This window comes from Lytechinus variegatus, chromosome 1, assembly GCF_018143015.1.
Source record: "Lytechinus variegatus isolate NC3 chromosome 1, Lvar_3.0, whole genome shotgun sequence".
Classification (NCBI taxonomy): domain Eukaryota; kingdom Metazoa; phylum Echinodermata; class Echinoidea; order Temnopleuroida; family Toxopneustidae; genus Lytechinus; species Lytechinus variegatus.
In genome coordinates, this window is record NC_054740.1 from 38127303 (window position 1) to 38148051 (window position 20749).

Consider the following 20749-nt stretch of genomic DNA (forward strand, 5'->3'; position numbering starts at 1 on the left):
CCCCGGGGGGGGGGGGCACTTACATTGACGAGTGGATACCATGCGCGACCAAAAAAACACGTAAAAAGGATGTCTTTTTCACGATAGGGCACGTTACGTACGTAACGTGATAAGGGTGTCAAAAACACAAAAATAATGAAAAAAGGGTATCTATTTCGCTAGGAAAATTACGTGTTTAGGGTCGATTTTGCGGGGATGATCAAACAAAATTAAAATGTTTTATAAATGATGCTGTCCTTTTTGCCCCAACACTTCGTGTTTAGAGTCCGATTTGCGCGAGATGTAGAAGGTGGGGTCGTACTAAACCAAATAAGGTGAAGCCGACGACCGAAGGATCCGTAACAATAAAACAATCATGTACTTGTTTAGGGGTTCATTTCAGGGAATATTTGCCAAGAGTATCGTGTTGTTTCCAATACTTGTTAAGGGTAGGGTTTCAAACACCAATACTTATTAAGGGGTGCATTTTCAGAATATGGAAATTACGTACGTGTTTAGGGTGCTTTTCGAGACCCCATGGTCGCGCATGGTATCCACTCGTGAATGGAAGTGCCCCCCCCCCGGGCTCTAAACACGAAGTGGTGGGGCAAAAAGGACATCCTTTATAAAACATTTTAATTTTGTTTTATCATCCCCGCAAATTCGACCCTAAACACGTAATTTTCCTAGCGAAATAGATACCCTTTTTTCATTATTTTTGTGTTAGTGACACCCTTATCACGTTACGTACGTAACGTGCCCTATCGCGAAAAGGACATCCTTTTTACGTGTTTTTTGATCGCGCATGGTATCCACTCGTCAATGTAAGTGGCCCCCTGGGTGACAACAACATCTTGTTGATCGGCTTGTTGCACGACTGGATCAGCAAAACCGTGCTCCCGTGCTTATAGGGGTATTATAGAGAGGGCCTATGCCTAACCACGGACCCTACATGGCCTAACAATCGATCTGTCCTTCAATCAGCATTTATTCTATCATGGACCCTACCATGATTCTATCTGTATTTCGTTTCTCTGTAGGCACTTATCTGATGTGATGGGGGCATTACCATCTGTTCCCTTTCAATCCTGTAAACCTTGTTTGTGGGGGTTATTTTCTTATTTCTCTACCTGCAGTGAAAGATTTTTTGAATCTATTTTTTTCTTTCAATCTTTCAGTTGATGGTCAGGGTTTTGTCAGAGGACATTGGGATGGGGAAAAGTAAATTCAATAATCTATCTGTATCTGGCTGTTAGGTCTACAATACTTTTTTTTATACTTTCAATATGGCTCGAAGTAATAACGAGATCGATTTTTCCAAAGATTGGGCATCGATGACGTTAAGATGGCGCTATATAGGTATATACACTGTAGGTACTCTTTTACCCTTTTTACACAGGATTTTCTTAGCCCCGGACTATCGCTAACCCCTTCTATCCTTAACCCCGTACTATTTTTTTTCCTTTTCACATATGCCAAATTGTTATTGCTAGGAATGATTGCTTTTCACACACGAAACTCACTAACCCCGGACTAGTGGTTTTTGTCGATCATTCTTAGTACAAGTACTTCACTCGTACACTTTTTACACACGCTAAAATTTCCTTAACCCCGTACTATAGGTGGGGCTAAATGGCAATTTAGCCCCACCTATAGTACGGGGTTAAGCTTAGCCCACTTTCGTTTTACACTAGCGATCTTAACCCCGTACTATCGCTCTTAGCACCGCAATTGCTGGGATAACCCTGCTTTTTTGCAGGGCCAAATAATCCCGTACTAAAGGTGGGGTTAGCCCATTTTGCAAAAATGCTGTGTAAAAAGAAAGTGGGCTAAGCTTAACCCCGTACTATAGGTGGGGCTAAATAGCAATTTAGCCCCACCTATATCGGGGTTAAGGAAATTTTAGCCTGTGTAAAAAGGGTATTTATGTAGGTGCTCTAATATACACCAACGGCCGTCGTTACTGTGTGGAGACCTGACCGGCAGGAAGTTGGTTGGATATTCGATATTCGATATTCAAACTGTGAAGTTGGTTTGATACTCAGGTTCGAGATTCGAACGCGTGTGAAGCTGGGCCAATATTCGATATTCAAAACTTAAATGTTTTGAAAGCTAACTAGGGGGGTAAACAGGGCGACCATAAAAACACTGGCTTGCCCAAGTACGGGACCAACTTCAGTGAATTGAAGGGCATATAATTTTTTATTTATTTATTTTTTCAAGGGCCCCAGGGATATCCCGACGGCTTAGCCGGGGTAGCCAGGTATCTTAACTTGTAAAACTCGACTCGGGCAACCAGATAAACACTAGTTTGACCCCGTGCATATGCATACACATTTAGGTGGACCCATTGGCGGCGGAAGCCAATAAATTAAGGGGGTGTCCACCTGAAATTTTGGGATGGACACATGTAAAAATAGGACAAGCGCCCCAAAAATTTTTGAGAAGCAAAAAAAAAAAAAAAAAAAAAAGGTCATCAACCTAAATTTTAGGGGGGGACAACACACGTGTCAAGGGGGTCCACGTGAATTTAAGGGGGGGACGCAGGAAAAAAAATTGACAAGCAAAAAAAAAAAAAAAAAAAAAAAAAAAAAAAAAAAAAGTTATCAAAACAAAATTTAGGGGGGGACCTAAAATTTAGGGGGGGACACGTCCCCCCCGTCCCCCCGCTTCCGCCGCCTATGGGTGGACCAAATTAACCAAATGAAAGGAATAATAGGCTATTTCAAGCATTTTTTATTACTAGCCGGGGTAAAAAGGTTTCTTAACTTGAAGAACTCGACTCGGGCAACCATATAAACACTAGCTTGACCCGACGCATGCACATTTAGGGGGCTCAAATTAACAAAATTAAAGGAATATAGGGCTATTTTAAGCATTTTTTAATTAAGATATTTAAGATATTTTCAAGGCCCCCTCCCCGGCATATCATGACGGCCTAACCGAGGCAACTAGGTATCCTAACTTGTAGAACTTGACTCGGGCAACCAGATAAACACTAGTTTGACCCGGCGAATGCACATTTTGGGGGCTCAAATTCACAAAATTAAAGGAATATGGGCTATTTCAAGCATTTTTCAATTATAAAAAATATTTTTTTTTTCAAGGGGCCACCAGGCATATCACGACGGCCTAGCCGGGGCAACCAGGTATCCTAATTTGTAGAAAGTCGACTCGGGCAGCCAGCATTTCAACTGTATCTTGTGTTCCCAGCAATAGGTTCATTGGAGTCTGCAGGGGGTGAGATGGGACTTCAGTGGGAGAACAAGGTTGATGGAATAAGGAGCAACAGAACATTTCAACAAGTATCCCGCCCTCCCCTCCTGTTGAGAGACTGATTGCTACTGTCATGTACGCGTGAAGTCCAGAGCAGAATGTTGATTTAATGATCAATTCTGAATTGGGGTATCAACTTTTTCCTATCAATCATTTTAATCGACAATTTATCAATAAGTCATTCAATTTATCAATAAGTCATTCAATATGCAATGTGATCAATGAAACAATCATTTTTTCAATGAATTGTTTAATAAATCATCATAATCAGTCAATTTCTTGGTAATCATTCAATGAAAAAAAAACCTGACCATCAGCCACCGGTCACTTGACAGTTAAATTTTGAATAGGCTACAATCCAGGAAATGAGAAAGAAGAGAGAGAGAGGAGCCTGGGACATGGAGGTGGAGGGGGGGGGGTCATATGACTTATAATTTGTAAAAGGACGAGGAATATGCCTTTTTACCCAAGTCTATCTCGCCCTCTTGCTGAAACAAGTACCATCACATTACTCTGACTTTTACGAACACACTGCTGAGGTCCACAAGATGAATATACTACACTAAAATTACGATTCCTGTTCACTCATGCATTAAATTTCAATTTAGTAACTCATGAAATTTACCTAAGAAACCAAAACTTATCTCACTCATTAATTTAGCATTACACCCTTAGCTTTATAAGTTCCAAAGGACTAACCACTCAAAAACTGTAAGGTCAATTCCTGCCCAGCCTAGCAAAGCTCCCTCTCTAACGAGGAGAGAAGTGGGGGGGGGGGGGGTAGAGATGGAGGGAGAGGTTGCTCAATGTTCCCATCCCATCAACGTACTTAATCACCTACTCAAGTCCTATCTTTCCACCTATCGTCCTGACTCTCATGAACACATTGCCGAGATCCACATACCACATGATATTTAAGTCAAAATAACATTACGAAAATTTGTGTTTAAAAACAGATCTCCTCTGACACCCCAATTTCAAATTCCAAGCTTCTCTCACTGCCCCATCCCGATATCAGCAGGAATGGTAATCCTTAAGTAAACAACCACACACTCTCCCAGATAATCCACCTTCCCCCAAGGAGAAGTGACCTTCATACGGCCAGGCAGAGGGAGAGAGAGAGGGAGAGAGAGATGTTGCGGTTTCCAGCGCGGTGTTTGTTCAGCTCTTATCAGCAGCTGCAGTCGACCCCACCCCAGTTTAAACGAGAAAAACTTAACTTTCCCCAAAAACTGAAAATGGGGTGTCGATACCCCACTTGAGTTCCCATTGACTTACACGCAAGGCCTTATCAGCAGTCAAATGAACCCCACCCCAGTTTAAACGAGAGAATTGAAGCTCTCCCAAAATCTGAAATTGGGGTTTCAGATTCCCCACCTGACCTCCCATTGACATAACACGCAGGGCAATGGGGTTCCTGTGTTATAAGCTGGTGGGGTATTTTTTAAACACAGGATTCACGTAATGATGCACTTAAAAATGCAATTCATGATCAAATTTCAATTCAATAACGCATGAAATTTCTCAAATATCAATCCGATCACAATTGATCATTATAATTCATCACAAAACCCTCAACTTTGAAAGTTCCATACCGGGGGGGGGGGGGGGGCACTTACATTGACGAGTGGATACCATGCGCGACCAAAAAAACACGTAAAAAGGATGTCCTTTTCACGATAGGGCGCGTTACGTACGTAACGTGAAAAGGGTGTCAAAAACATGCATTAAATCTTTTGTTCACCATGATTGCGAGAGCTTAACCGGTGAAAACACCATTTCATTGATACAAATTCTACGTGCTCTTCAAAATGTGAATCTTGAGATAACGAGCTTTAATGTACGTCTACATTTTATGAAATTATTGAAATTCAAGCCTTATTTCAAATGACCAGAACTTTGTTATTTCTTGACCATTTTCTGTAATTTAGGTATCAAATTAAAGAGCAGATATTGAAATTTTTTCAAAAATGTGGTTTTCTTTTTAAAACTCAGATACGTACCCCTCCAAATGAGTTTTTGATATCCTTTCTTCAAATTGCATTTGCTCACTCATGCGTGAATGAGAAATAATCTAAGTAATATCAGATGAAAGAGGAGATTCTAAGCTTTAAATTGGTAGGCCATTTGTTTATTTTATTTATGATTAATGATAAATGATCGCTAAATCTCGGTTTCGTTTTTTCTGGGACGCACTGTATAACTTTAGCTCTATGTAGCCTGCGCTGCCTGGCGCGCGCATTATGGCCGGCGCCGGCGCGGCCTACATACGGTACCGGCCGGCCGGCCGGCCGAAAAACTCTTAAACTGACACGAGACTCGAGCCGAGAGTCATTTTGCTCAGTTTACTTTAGTGTTTAATGTTTAATGAGCTTTTCTAGGTGAAGATGTTCAAAAAGTGAGTATTTCTGTTATTTATGTCATACTTATCTTCCTATTCATCCACAACAGACTTTTGGAATGATTGTTTATTCATGTGAATGCCTTAAAAATTGAAAAATCGAACAGCTTGCCATACCGGTACCATACTAGCTCCAGTTCAGCGGAGCGACTGAGCAAGATGCCCCTAGTCTACCCCGATGGTAATCAAGGAGGCTCCGTTAGTACCAGACAGCTGGCAGCCGTCTGTTCCGAGGATTTTTTTCGCGATTGTGCAGCCGCCATTAGGGGGTTAACAATGCAAAATATCCCTGACGATGCCAGCTCATCGATACTTTATTTCAGGAAAATAAATAAAAAGAACTGGGGCGGTATTCTGAAAGCGTTCTTATCTTAATTTTGTTTTTATCTACGTCAAGTTCTCAAATTGGTATTCTGAAAACGTTCTTATCTTTTTCTTATCTTTTGTTCTTATCTTGCTTTCCATCCAATGCTGAGCGCGTAAATTTATAATTCGCGCATATGATACAAAAGCGCGCTAAAAGATAAGAACAAAATGAAGATAAGTGGTATTCTGAAAACGTTCTTATCTTTTGTTCTTATCTTGCTTTCCATCCAATGCTGAGCGCGTAAATTTATAATTCGCGCATATGATACAAAAGCGCGCTAAAAGATAAGAATAAAATGAAGATAAGTGGTATTCTGAAAACGTTCTTATCTTTTGTTCTTATCTTGCTTTCCATCCAATGCTGAGCGCGTAAATTTATAATTCGCGCATATGATACAAAAGCGCGCTAAAAGATAAGAATAAAATGAAGATAAGTGGTATTCTGAAAACGTTCTTATCTTTTTTCTTTCTTATCTCTTTACGATATTTATGATAATATTTAAGAAAGCTATAGAGGGTTATCACATCTCGGGATGTCCGCATTCTTTCTTGCTAAAAATCGATGGCCACTGGTAGTAACAAGTATTCCTCCCACCCTTTCTTTCATTCACCCTTTATTTTGCCTGTCTATCTTTTCTATCCCTTCTTTCTTTCTTTTCTTTCTTTATTTCTTTTCTTTCTTTCTTCCTTTCGTTCTGTCTTTCTTTATTTCATTTATTTATTTTCACTTTTTCTTCCTTTCTTTCTGATTGTCTTTTTTCCTTTCTTTCATTCTTCATTTTGTTTTATTCTTTTAAATCTTTTAATTTCCTTATTTTTCTTTTGCGTTATTTTGTCTATTCTTTCTTTTTCTTTTAAATTTAATTTATTTCCGTTAAAACAAATAACAATACATATAAAATGATACATGTGAATTGATAAATGAAAAACGGGAGGATGGGCCTATACACAGCAGCATCAATCATGGTGCTGCTGGTCTACCGAGGGGTCCTTTTTTATTTTCCCTTTTCGATTTTTTTCTTTACTAAGTTTTAGTTTTTTTCTTTCCCCTTTTCTCTCAATCTTTCTGTTTTTCTTTTCCTTTCATCCTTCACTTTATTTTTTGTTAACTTTTTATTTATTCATTCTTTTTCTATCTTTCATTCATTCTTTCCTCTTTATATTTGTTTTTTATTTCTTCATTCTATATGTTCCCTTTTTCTTTCTTTTTTCCTTCTCTTAATTTTCTATTTTTTCCCCTCATTCTTTTTTTTCTGTTTTTCTTTCTCTTATAATTTCTTTCATTTTATTTTTGGGGTTCTTTTTTTTTTTTTTTCGCTCGTTCATTTGCTCTTTTTTCATTCTTTTTATTTCTGCTTTATGACACTAAATGTGTGCCTTCTTTCGGCCTACTTTATTCTAATTTATTTTTTTTGCTCATTCTCATTTCGTTTGTTCTTTATTTACTTTTCTATTAATTTCTAAAATCTTTTTCTTTATTCTTTCCATTAAATTCTTTCTTTTTTTTCATTCATTCTTCATTTTCCTGCCTTTTTATTTTCCCCTTCTGTTTCTTTCCTTCTTTGAATTTACCTTTCTTTTTATCTTTACTTAGTTTTCAATTTTGCTTTAATTTTCCTTTCATCTTTTATCTTCTCTCTCTTATCTCTTTCTTTCTTTCTCTCCCTCTCTTTCTTTATTTCTTTGTTTCATTTTCCCCTTTTCTCTCTTCCTTCACTTTTTACATGTTTTTATTCATTCCTTTTCTTACTTTTTTTCATTCGTTTTTTCTAACTTTTTTTTTCTTTATTCCTTTATTTTATCCTTTTTAATTTGTCCTTTTTCGTTTTTGTTCCTTTATTAAGTTTCTTTCCTTTAATTTCCTTCTTTATTTTTCCTTCAATTTTTTATTCCTATTTTTATCATTGATTATCATTCTATTTATTCCTCCTTTTTCTTTCTTGTATTCTTTCCTTTTTTATTTCTTTTTTTTTCTTTTAAGTTCTTTTTCTTGCTTTCTTTCGTTTACCTTTTCTTTCTTTCATTGTTTTCTGCTTTGATCCTTTTATTTTTTAAATTTCTGCTTCATTCTGACCCTTTTCTGTCTTCTTACTGACCTACTTACTTTCTTTCTTCCTGTTTTATTCTTATTCGTAACTGCTTTCTTTACCCTTTTCTTTACTTTCTTTTTTTATTTTGTGCACGTGTCTCGAAATAATAATCAGTCATTGCGTATAAAATGCCTATTCGCGCAATGCGCCAGAAACAGTGTACGCGCAGCGCCCATGATATTCTCTTCACAAATAAGGAACGCTTCTATTGGTTAAACTGCCAATATAAAGCGCATTTTGATTGGTAATATCTTAAAAATGGGCGTGTTGAAGATAAGAAGGAGGCAGTCCTTACAGAGATAAGAACGCGTTAAGAAGATTTTCAGAATACCGATTTGCAATGATTTTAGCGTCTTCTTATCTCATTGAGATAAGAACAAAGATAAGAACGTTTTCAGAATACCACCCCTGGACTTAATACAAATTAAATTAAAGTGAGCATAATCGTTCATCAATTATAAAAATTGTGGTTGGTCAATTGGTTTGAATTTTAACTTAAGGTTTGAAATAAATTAGAATACATGACAATACATTGATCATGTTAATGTGTAACTATAACCCAATCAGAATATCAGATAATCAAGATTCATAGCCAAAGCATAATCAACGAAAAAAGCCTCATATGCTTTTCACACTGCACTTTTTTTCTTTAACCCCATGACATTGGTGGGGCTGGGGGGGGTTAGCCCCACCAATTTCCTGGGGTTAAGCTTAGCCCACTTCGTTTTCACACTTGTTTTAGCAAAGTGGTAAATAGTACGGTACTACATGTATCTGGCCCTGCAAAAAAGCAGGGTTAGCCGACTTATTGTGGTGCTAGCACAACAATTGCGGTGCTAAGAGATGCAGTGTGAAACGAAATTGGGCTAAGGAAAAGTGGGGCTAAGCATTAGCCAATCACAGAAGTGGAAATTGCACATTAATCGCGCTCTGTATGTTAAAATCATCGATATTCATGAGCTGTGTGATAGTCCAGGGTTAATGAATTATAAAGTTAAGAGCTATACACGGTATAGGGAATGGTGAATAATTCTATGAAGGTGAAACATAGACTTTCAGTTATGATTGGAACATATATACTGCAAAGTATTAGAAAATCAAGTAATCAATCAAGAATTCAAGATACATTCCAAAAATTGTGAGATATTAAATGAGAAAGAAATCTAAGGCATTTGATGAATTATAAGCTTCTACAAGGAGAGACAATTCGGATACTATCAATGCATGTCCATGGAATAAATTCTTATTTAGATCTACATGTAGGCCTATTTATTACTTTTAGAATCTATTCTAGTTAGGTCAAGTCTAAGCATGCAAAATGAAGAGTGGTGTAATTTCCTTCAGCAAGAAATTTATCCACACTATGCTGCGCTCAACCCAGGTGAGGTAAATGGGTACCGGCATGAAATAATTCCTCAAAAAGCTGTGTGCACCTGAATCAGTAGCTTAGCTTAGCTGGGTAATAATAGCAGGGCCCGCTAGAAGAACAGTGGCTACCCTGGTTAAGTATGCCGCTATTATTATATATCCAAGTACCTGTACCTAGCCAAGGGGACTCTCTTGATGAAATTTTTAGTATGATATGATATTGATATTTTCATCATGGAGCCAAGACACTCTTGTAAGTAGGACCATGTTGAAATGTAAACAAATGTGATTCCAAGTTATTAATAAAAAACGTGTCGAGCCTGTGTATTTTTCTCTATTTCTTGCAGGTTTGTTGCAAAAGAAAATGTGTCAGGTGTGACACAAATGAAGTCATCAGCTATACGTGGGGTTCGAGCTCGGCTGGTTGAAGATTATCCAGGGTTAGGAGAATTTCAAGATCAAATTCTACCAAAGAAGGAATCATATAATCTTGTTAAGTGGTAAGTGTAAGGATTTCTTAACAAGGGAATCCCAAACATTTATTGATGATTTACTGGAAGTAACCCTTGAAATAACTTTGTATGGGGGGGGGGTCAGAAAAGCAGGAGCCAGTGGAATGTATACATTCTTTCATGCTTTGCCTGGCTGAGGGGATGTGAAAAGTCAGAAAAGGTTTGTGGAGTTTAAATGCCTAAAAAAGTTCTGTTTCTGGCATTTACAAGTTATTATTGTACTATTGCTTGTCTTGAACTGGACTGGATTTTTGTGCATAGCTCAGCCACTATGTTTGGATGCTTGTTCAGTTTTAAGCAGGTGCTTAATCCTTGCCATGCTCTCTTTGTGGGGGAGGTGCTCATGTGAAATGGGGATGTGCTGTTTTGACAACCCCCTTTTGTAGACCTCAATTTCACTTTCTCTGGGTACTTAGTTTCACTGAGAAGCCATTCGCATGCATTAATGCAGGGTGCTACATAACTTTTTAGAAGCACTTGCCCGGTCAGGCAAGTAAATTTTTAAATAGTTGGAATATACTTGCCCAAAAATATATTTCACTAGCTTGAAAAAAACCTTGAAAAAAAAGTTTTACCTCTTCAAAAGAAAGTTTTGCGGTTTTATAAACCATTGACCTTTGTCTCTTTTGCTTGCCCAATTCAGGCAAGTAGTTTTGGTCTTTACTTCAAGACACTTGCCCGACTCTAACTTTTACTTGCCCTGGGCAATTGGGCAAGTTCATATGTAGCACCCTGATTAATAGAGCGTAGAGGCAATGATCGCATGGCCTGTTCTGACACAACCATTAATATCATGAAAGCTGTACACTGCACACCACTACATGAGCTAGCTGGCTACTACTTGGAGCAGCTTGTGATACACACCAGCTGCGATAAAGTAAGCACACTGTCTGGCCAATGGCCATATAATGTACGGTATGTACCAGCGATCCAGCACAAATGTGGCACTGCCAAAGGATAGATAAGCTACATTAGGTTCACGATGAAAATAGAATGCTTTTTATGTATTGTGCTGCATACATGTACAATTCATACTGGTTCAGTAGATATTCATCAAAGCAGTTCCCAAGAACTTTTTTTTTCACTCTACCTGTATCTGCCTGTACATACTAGATCCTGTTTTTCAATCTGTGAGATGGATCAAAGCTCCAGAGACTATAGAATCTTATTTCCCAAAGAAGTTTTAAAATGGATGCCAATAATGATAAAAAACACCTCAAAACAGCCCAGGTAGGATTTGTTGTCCAGGGAATTGCAGGGGTAAGACTCAATATACAGTGTACCACAATGTACTTCTGAATTTAATGCTAAGGCCACATGCGCTTTAACAAGAATGGTTTTAACCAACCAATAATTAAAAGGAATCCAAAAGACATGCCTCCATTACTTCCACTAGATTAGTGAGTCTATATGGCATATTGATACTCAATCTCTTGTTTCTCTCTTTCACCACTTGAATTTTATTTGAAGCCATGAGAGGATAGAGATCATCGCCGTTGGAGGCGAACCAGTTTTCTTCAAGCAACGAGATGGACCCTACATGCCTTGTCTCAAGTTATTACATAAATGTAAGTTCCTCAGTTTGGCAGCCTTCAAAACATTATCATCCTTGGATTGTTTATTACTGTGTTAGTTTTATGTGTATAATTTATTATTTTGACCTGCTCTTTATCCTTAAAATGATTATTCTAAAAAGGTCAAGAAAAGTGTGTCCCTCTTAATTGTTGTTATTCTCCAACTTATATACAGTGTGGAGTATGCATGATGTTGAAAAGAGAACTAATTCTGTAGGGGAGACCGGGGTTAGCTGGAACATGGGGTAAGTTGAAACATTGTAATTTTCTTTAAAGCCTGTAAAATAAATTCATGCAATACTGCCCTCAATTTATTGCTATTAATAATACAACAGTGTTGAATTATAATCGCAATAAATTGAGGGCAGTATTGCATGAATTTATTTTACAGGCGTTAAAGAAAATTACATTGTTTCAACTTACGGTACTTACCCCATGTTCCAACTAACCCTGGTCTCCCCTATCTATTCAAATATAAGTAATTGTGGGTATATTTTGTCTGACAGTCTCATGCTTTAAAGAAATCCTTTATGGAATGCTAATTTTTGAAATAAGAAATTGTAATTACATGCTTTATTAGTTTTCCATTGAAATATACCAGATATTTCTACTATGTTAACGCTCTCGTGAAAAAGAAAGAGCTCCATGTTTATCTTTCTGTTTGTAATTAGATTGCTGACTTTTATGATATAGTGACAATGGATCCTAGATGCAAATCTGCAGTTTTCTGAAGAAAAAAAATCCCCCTGTCCTTTACAATTACATGAACATGTATGACCGATACTTATTGTAGATTCTTCATTTGCCTTCTAAAATTTGATTTTTTTTACAATTACCGATCACTCTTTATAATATTGATTTTGAGATGCATACATGTAACCCAACATTTGTAGAATCATGACATTGGCACTTTTTTAATCAGTTCTGTACAAATTGTGGTTGTAACTTTAAATCTGACTAATGTAATGTAATATCAAAATGAAATGAATTATCCCACTTTTTTAAATACAGATCCAACGATACTACCATGGCAGCAAGTAGATAAAGGAGCTATTCGTTTTGTACTGAGCGGTGCTAACATTATGTGTCCGGGTCTTACATCTCCAGGGGCTAAACTAGCTCCATCTGAAAAAGACAAAATTGTTGTATCCTTTAATTTCTATTCTCTTACTATTCAAGATTTAACTATTACAGTGGTATATGTTTCTATTCATCTTGCTGGGAGACCAGTGCTTTTAGGGCCATATTGTATGAAAAGGGGGACCTTGAATTATAATTGTGATGAGAAAAAGAAGCAACCCGCAAAAGTTTGGAATGGGTGCAATATCAGCGCTTGCCCTTTTCACTTTCCGTAGATGAGCCACTCAAAAAATAATGCAAAATGTAATTTTTCATATAAAAAATGGATTGTGAATATGATAAACATACAATTACATGTAAGAAATTGAGCTTTTGGCCATAGGTGAAAGGTGAATGCTTGTGAAAAATGTGGTTGTACATGTAAAGGAGAATATATTTTGAAATTTGTTAAACTACAAGTAGTATCATCATGTTTTATGGACTGTGTATCTCACTTGTACCCCTTGGCGAGAACTTTTAAGCATACTGGCAAATGCACTTACTGATAATCAGGGTTGCAAAGCACTTAAGTGAAGTCTATGTGTTCATTGATGTTCTTTTCATTAAATATTATTAATTTCATGTGTTGTACATTATTGGAGAGTGTATGATTGAATACAATATTAATGTGTACTTCCTTCAAAGGCAACTACATGTAGTTATATCAGTTAGCTCTGATAAATCTTGTATATTTAATTTCCTTAACACAATTTGTGCTTTTAGGCAATAATGGCTGAAGGCAAGACACATGCCCTTGCAATAGGATTAATGAAGATGTCTTCTGAAGAAATGTAAGTTGGTGGTAATTCATTGTGATTTACTTTGAAATTCAATCTTTAAAGAAATTTTATTAACCTTGGACATTTTTTTATTCAGAAAGGATGTAGAGTATAACACACATTTTATGTAGTAATTCCACTTTTAAAAATTGATTGACTTTGAAATCAATGCAGTAAATGCAAAAACTCTGAACATTTTTTTTCGGTGAGATTCAGGATTTTTCGTATGGGGACAAGCAGTGTTTGCCTTGTATTCAAATTTATTTATTTTTACTTATGTATTTTGTTTTGTGTACCCAGGGTAACCCCATCAGTGGACTAAGCACTGTTTTTCTTGGGGGCCCTGCATACGAGTAACAAATACATGTATAAATATATTAACAAGTACAAACAATGAAAAGATATTAAACAAGGAAGAAAATATGTTCAAAGAGACAAGCAACCTGCAGGACATACACAGACATACTGAAATAATGTGTGTATGTAGAATGTGAATCTTCATCACCTGGAAGCAGTACCCACACTGGAAGAGGAAAACAAAACTTGGCTACTTGGCATCTCTCATATTAATTTGATATGATACAGAGAGAGAAAAATTGTACAGTTCCCACATTTGTATGGTGCAATAATTGTGCTTTCATTTTTAATTTTGATATTGTTTAATATTGCATAACTTTGTGATGTGTTCTTTCATTCATCCATTCAGAATGAACGTCAACAAGGGAATTGGGATTGATAACATCCACTATCTCAACGATGGTCTATGGCATATGAAGCAGATTCATAAATAACACTGGCAAATTTCTTGATGTGAGGCAACGTTGAAGAAGTGCTTGTAAGCTTGGTATGCAAGAGACTTTCTTTTCCTGCTGCTGCATTGAAGTCCTTCTGACCGTCATTGGATGGAATATGGTATAATTTCACAAAACCATCAAAGACCTGTTCATGACATTTACAAATATTTAGTTTTAGGGACATGCGTTAGCAACAAGGTATTTCAATAACCTGGTATGAATGGATCAATTACTGAAGTCTTTTTACACTGTACTTGTTGCTATGCCATGTACATGTAAGAACAACCGGAAATGTATGCAAACAGGTCTAGTTTCATAAACTCACTGAAAACCCATTAACTGGAAATGTGTCAATGGATGCGAATCCATTTGTCCCTATGATAATAAATATGACATCAAGTTTGGTAGCAATTTACGGATGGTTTTGTGGAACTTCCCAACTACTGGTATAACTTCTGCCAATGAAAGTTGTTTAAGGTCTTTCAGTGAGAACAGATCAACATGTTTATTGATGGAACTCTCATGTTGCGGCAAAAAGTACTGAGTCACCTTCGGATTCTTCACCATGCGTAAGCTTCCTCAGTAAGAGATGCTTACAGCTGCCAAGTGTGGAATTTATTTTTAGAACCTGGTTAAGCCAGGGGATTGTATCATGAAACGAAAAGGCCCGAATTCACAAAGGTGGTTTTGAAACCCATGGTTGAGTCCATGGATTATGCAGATTTTCTGTATAAATTATGCTTATTTAATGCGTATATTAAAAAAAATGTCCAATGCTGATACGCGCTTTTGTTACAGTGCGCCAAATTGACGCTAGCTGCCGTGGTTATCCACGCTAATTTATTCATGAGTCCACTCTTCAAACAGTGGACTAATGAATAAAAAAGCGTATCTGACCATGCTTCATGTAACAGGTGTCAATTTGGCGCTCTGTGACAAAAGCGCACATCAGCATTGGACATGTTTTATACATGCTCCAGATACGCGCTAAATTAAGCGTAATTTATACAGGAAATCTACATAAACCATGGATTCAACCGTAGGTTTTCAAAACCACCTTTGTGAATTCGGCCAAAGTGATTTTCAATGAAAATCAGAAGTAAGGATTTGTGTAGCTTATAACAATAGTCATTGATAATTTGATTCAAGAAATCATACTGTATAATGGAGAATTTGTGAAAATGCTCACAGATAAAAGTTCCCACTGGAAATCTCACACCATGCAGGTGTAAACCCAGTATCAACCATTAATCATCTCTATCTTTAAAACCTTTGACTTTTGTGACACTCAAGCCCTATCGTTTTGCAGAAATTTTTCATGTCTGATTTCCTGATCCCAGACGTTATGATCGCAACCTCAAATGTATGAATCTTACCAATCTGTCTTGCTTCATGAATTATGATGGGAAAAATACATCAAATGGATAACTTGTCTCTTCAAGTGGAATGATATCTGTATTGATTACATTACTTATCAAGATTCCCTTTATATCTGTTAATACAGTGGCAACTCTATTGTACAAGGTTCCATGTTACATGTATGTGTACTTAAAGGGGAATGAAACCTTTGGAACAAATAGGCTTGTGTCGAAACAGAAAAATCAAAGAATAGGAACAAAGAAAGTTTGAGAAAAATCGGACAAATAATGAGAAAGTTATGAGCATTTGAATATTGCAATCACTAATGCTATGGAGATCCTCCCAATGCGACAAGGATGTGTGATGTCACATGTGAACAACTTTCCTTTTGATGGACTCTAAAGAATAAATGCGATCAATCAATCAATACCCCCAAAATGTCTCTTTGCATTTTCTTAAGGTGATACAAACTCTTCATCCATGATGTATTTTTTTTTATCTGTATTACATGCCCTCCTTTAGAAAGAACACATGATCTACTGATAAATGTGATAAAAGAGGCAGTTTAAGTGAAATATACATGTACATTAAAGTAATGGAAAGAGTTGTTCACAAGTGACATTACACATCTTTGTCACATTGCCAATGTGAGGATCTCCATAGCATTAGTGATCGCAATATTCAAATGCTCATAACTTTCTCATTATTTGTCCAATTTTTCTCAAACTTTTGTTGATCTGTTTCTTTGATTTTTCTGTTTTCACACAAACTATATTGTTCCAAAGGTTTCATTCTCTTATGTAAACATGGGTTTTTACAGGCATGGCTATTTACAAAAATGCAGTGTGTTTTTATTCATAAGCTAAAATTTGCACTTGGGTTCAGAAATGTTGTCAACGGTTTGTAGGGTTTGGCATGTGCATAATGAATTCTGCAAAAAAACTAAGAAAAGGCAAATCGTCTGTTTCCCTGTGCAAAACTTTTGGAGCATCAACACAAATGTTGAATTTCCTTTTCTTTGATCTGCTAGACCATCAAATTGATTTGTATTGACAGGAACAAGGGTTAAATAAATAACAAGAGAATGAAATACGTTGAAACCAGAAACATTGTGTTATCATAAACATTGGGAAGAGGGAAGGCATTGAATAGGTAGAACTCTGTACCCATAATGGCAACGCAAAATGCCATCTTGCTTAGTGCTACACAATAGCTTTATGAGATACGGACACCCTGTATTTTGTTTTGACATTGTTACCTTTTTATGTTGTGGAAATCAATGCCTAAAACAACTTTGATAACAGCCAAATTTGCTTAACTTTTCATGAGGTTTTTAAGAAATTGTGATTGTTCAGATGAATATGTTCGTATAAATTGCAGCTGTATGTTTCATTTAAAATTACTGACAAACCATTTTGGCCGTTTATTATTGTTGGCAATTTATAGGCTTCATGTATAAGCTGGCCAGCTCGGCTCAGAATATCATAATGGGAGGAATTCACAAAAGAAGTTTCAACCAAGATGGGGTACCATACGGTGGACATGTAGTTTTCATGCATAACTGTGCCTATTTCAGTGTGTATTTATTGGTCCTTTCTCAGTGTACATGCCGAATCAAGCGCAATTATAGTCCATGATTTTGTAACCCCCCCCCATAGGGTTTAAACCTCTTGTGCAAATTCAGACCAATTTTCTTTCATTCTGAAGCCCTAACACAACTCAATTTGGGCGATTCCATTTGTGTCGTAAGGGACATTTTGACAATTTCTAGATTCCTAGCCCAATGCTTGAGCAATAAAATATTCTTTTTCGTCAATGATAAAGCTATAGTGGGTAGTCATGTGAAAAACTAATAATCAACACAAAAAAATTTATTATCAGTAAATTATAGGTGAAAATGTTGTGTCGTACGGGACGCAGAAATGTCCCGTACGACACACAACATTTTAAACTCTAATTCACCCATGGACAACATATTTTTGTTGGTTGTCAGTTTTATGCATGTCTACCCAGTAGTACTTTGATATTACCACAAAGCAAATTGAAGTTCTTCATTTGTTTGGACAGCAGGTTGAAAAATGTTGTGAAAATGGCTGATTTTTCTAGCGTGGAATCGCCTATTTGTGTTATTTCCATAATTTTGAAACCCAAATCCACTTTTCATAGTCTCAGTTTGTCTGCCAATATTAAAGTTATTAGGATGTTGCAAGAAGCTTATGCTTAATTGTGAATCAAGCTTAATGGTTTGTGAGTTGCTATTGAATGCAAGTTTCTTGCAATACCCATGTGTGTGAGGTTGCTTTGATAATATATTTCAATCATTATTTCCACTGAATTTCAGGGCCCCGTCTTACAAAGAGTGACAATTGATCCAATCAATCGTCAGTGCCATGATTTTTTTCTACAGGTTATTTGCAAAATGTCCTTTGTAAGCAAGAACACACCAAATTGTCAAGAAATCAATGACTTCATGGATATACATTCATATCTAGAAAATCTTTTGAACAAACATGCATTTTATATGTTGACTTTGCTGGCTTTCCATAGTTGCAATTGATCGGATCAATTGCAACTCTTTGTAAGATGGGTCGCAGGTATCCTGAGATGAGTGCAATAGGATTGTTAGCACAATTGATTTCCTCCTTCCTTCATAGCAATCGCCACAAATAATACATTCTCTTCAGGTGAATGGAACCCTCATTGGTTTCTCACATGCATGTACTGGCTGTTCCAATTAAACTTTATGTCCCCTGGCGAAGGACAGGAAATTATAATTACCCTCTCTCTTATTTAATATTCATTTAGAAAGTGAGCTTAACTTGTCATCAAGATGTTAACATTTTGATATTCATATGAAATTTCATAATTCATTTTATCAAAAATCATACAGTTCCAATGTGTTATGCTTTACATGTGCAACATGATATCTAATCTTTGAATTTTATTTCATACTCAATCCAGAAATCAATGGAATGACATGTAATTTAATTGATAATTTTAATATTCATTTGGATGAAATCCAATAATAAAGCCATGTATATGATATATCCATACTTTGTATGTTCATTATGTTGATTGTATATTTTGTTGTTTCATATGTATTCATTTATGCCTTGTATGAAATATGTTATCTTGTGAAATTTATTATGGTTATAGGGAATTCACTCCAGTTCTTTTCACACCGAAAAAAATGGGTTTCTCATTCAACTGAGTAATCGTGCATCAAGGTGTGCATAACTTTATGAAATGCCACCTGGGTTCTTTTGTATCTTTTTCACTTGTACTCCACTGCTCAACACACAAGTGTACCATGCAAGGTTGGGCAGAAGGGGGACAATGCCACCACCCCCCCCCCCATGATTTTCCAAGGAGTGGGAGACAAGAAAGGGGAGGAGAATAAAAAGAGAGAAGAAAGGGGGGAAAGAAAAATATAAATGTTTCTGAGTCATGTAATTCTGTATCATCCATTATAAACCTGTCATATTCAGGTTGTCATGCCCACCCCCCCCCCCCCCCTAGTACACACCCCATCCCCAATAACAATATCTTGGTGCCACTCCTGTTACCTTGATCCCATTCAAACTCCAAAAAACTTATCTGATACATTTCTTCATTTCATGCACACAATTTAATCAGAATAGACAGTTCTATGATTATACATATGAAGTCGTACCATTTTGAACATTATAAAATGGACATTTGAACCTGTTTTCAAGTCATTTTTATATCTTTATAAAATAAAATCTGATTCTGCCCACATGATCAGAAGACAAAGGCAGCTGATAATGCCACTAGAATCAAAAGTTCCATATACAACAACTGTTTCCATCTGAACTTCAATTACAATACAAAATTTCCATTGCATTCTTACAGAGCAATGCATAGTTTGCATTTGAATTATAATACATGCAAAAAAAAAGATAAAATATTCAAGGAAATGCAGTTCAATATTTGCCATGGCACTTCATAAATTATAATTATTTAGTTAAATATGTGTGCACTGATAGTTCTATACAGTAAGAGTCCCATGACAAAGAATTGTTATAATAGACTAGAGGTCATTCCAAATGTACATGTTGTCATTTTCTTGTGGCCAATTCCATCCCAAAAATAGAACCAATTTCTCAGTATGAAATTAACTATCTCGGTATGCGGGCGATGTAAAAGAATGTGGCATTATTAAAAAAGGAGCTATTTCTCTGTATTTATTTGCCCTTATCGCAAAACTTTTTGCCAATTAAAAAATGTTAGAATTGTACGACTTGTTCCTAGACCAAATGATCAATGGCACCATTAGTGGCTTGTAACAGGAGCTTATAACACATTTATGAAACATGGTCTGCACACTCAGTAGCTTGAAAATTGTTTCTTGACACAAAGGCCACCGCATACCTTAAGACTGTTCGCGATCCGATTTTGGAACAAATCGCATTTTGCTCATCTTATAAAAATGTGAATGAAACATATTTTATTTGAGGTTAAAATTAGTTGAAAGAATACTAATATAACCATTTTGTAACATTGTAAGCCTTTGGAGTAAAGGCCAAATTAGTTTCAAATCGTAGCCAATCGTATGACTGCTATGATGTCATTACAACTAGATATTAAATTTGCTTTTATTCTAAGAAGGATGATAGCATAGTCACAGATTTGAACATAAGTATTCGTACGATGATATAGAACATTACACAGTAAGATATTCCAAGTGTCAATATTAGAATCAAATTCTACTACATTTTATTCCAAAATTGAGTCGCAGACCAATAGTAAGGTGTGCGGTCGCCTTAACATGGACATCTGCTGAAGATTTCAATCACCGCATAAACCGGTCTTTTGCTGGTGTAATTTAAAGGCAAAAACATGAACAGGTCTATAAATAATTAGAGAACTGGCATTTCTTTGAAAAAATTATATAACTACCACTAGTACGAAGTACAGAGGTGTGAGTGGTCACAAATAAAAAGATCTGAAAAAAGCTGAATAGTGTTGAAAATATCTGAAATAGAACGAGCTCCCATTTTTTCTGTGCAGAGGAAAGCCAAAAAAAGCTGAAATTAAGCTGAAAATCAAAACAAAAAATCTGAAATCAGATAAAAATCTGAACTCTCACACCCCTGAACAGGTCTATAAAT

At 36.4% G+C, this 20749-nt stretch overlaps 1 protein-coding gene across 1 annotated transcript; it reads left to right on the forward strand.

The window, feature by feature from the left end:
* The first annotated feature begins 5579 nt into the window (after window positions 1-5579).
* LOC121413415 (malignant T-cell-amplified sequence 1-like) lies at window positions 5580-14556 on the forward strand. Its single transcript, XM_041606231.1, has 6 exons — window positions 5580-5653; window positions 9828-9980; window positions 11463-11560; window positions 12578-12711; window positions 13409-13476; window positions 14171-14556. Exons 1-6 carry the CDS (start codon window positions 5643-5645, stop codon window positions 14253-14255), a joined length of 549 nt encoding a protein of 182 aa, XP_041462165.1. The 5' UTR covers window positions 5580-5642; the 3' UTR covers window positions 14256-14556.
* The last annotated feature ends 6193 nt before the right edge of the window (window positions 14557-20749 follow it).

What these genes read in the sequence shown, in the direction of transcription:
- LOC121413415 (XM_041606231.1), top strand. An exon ending in TCATATAATCTTGTTAAGTG is followed by an intron (nt 9,981 to 11,462) that starts GTAAGTGTAAGG and finishes TTTTATTTGAAG; the next exon opens with CCATGAGAGGATAGAGATCA. An exon ending in AAGATGTCTTCTGAAGAAAT is followed by an intron (nt 13,477 to 14,170) that starts GTAAGTTGGTGG and finishes TCATCCATTCAG; the next exon opens with AATGAACGTCAACAAGGGAA.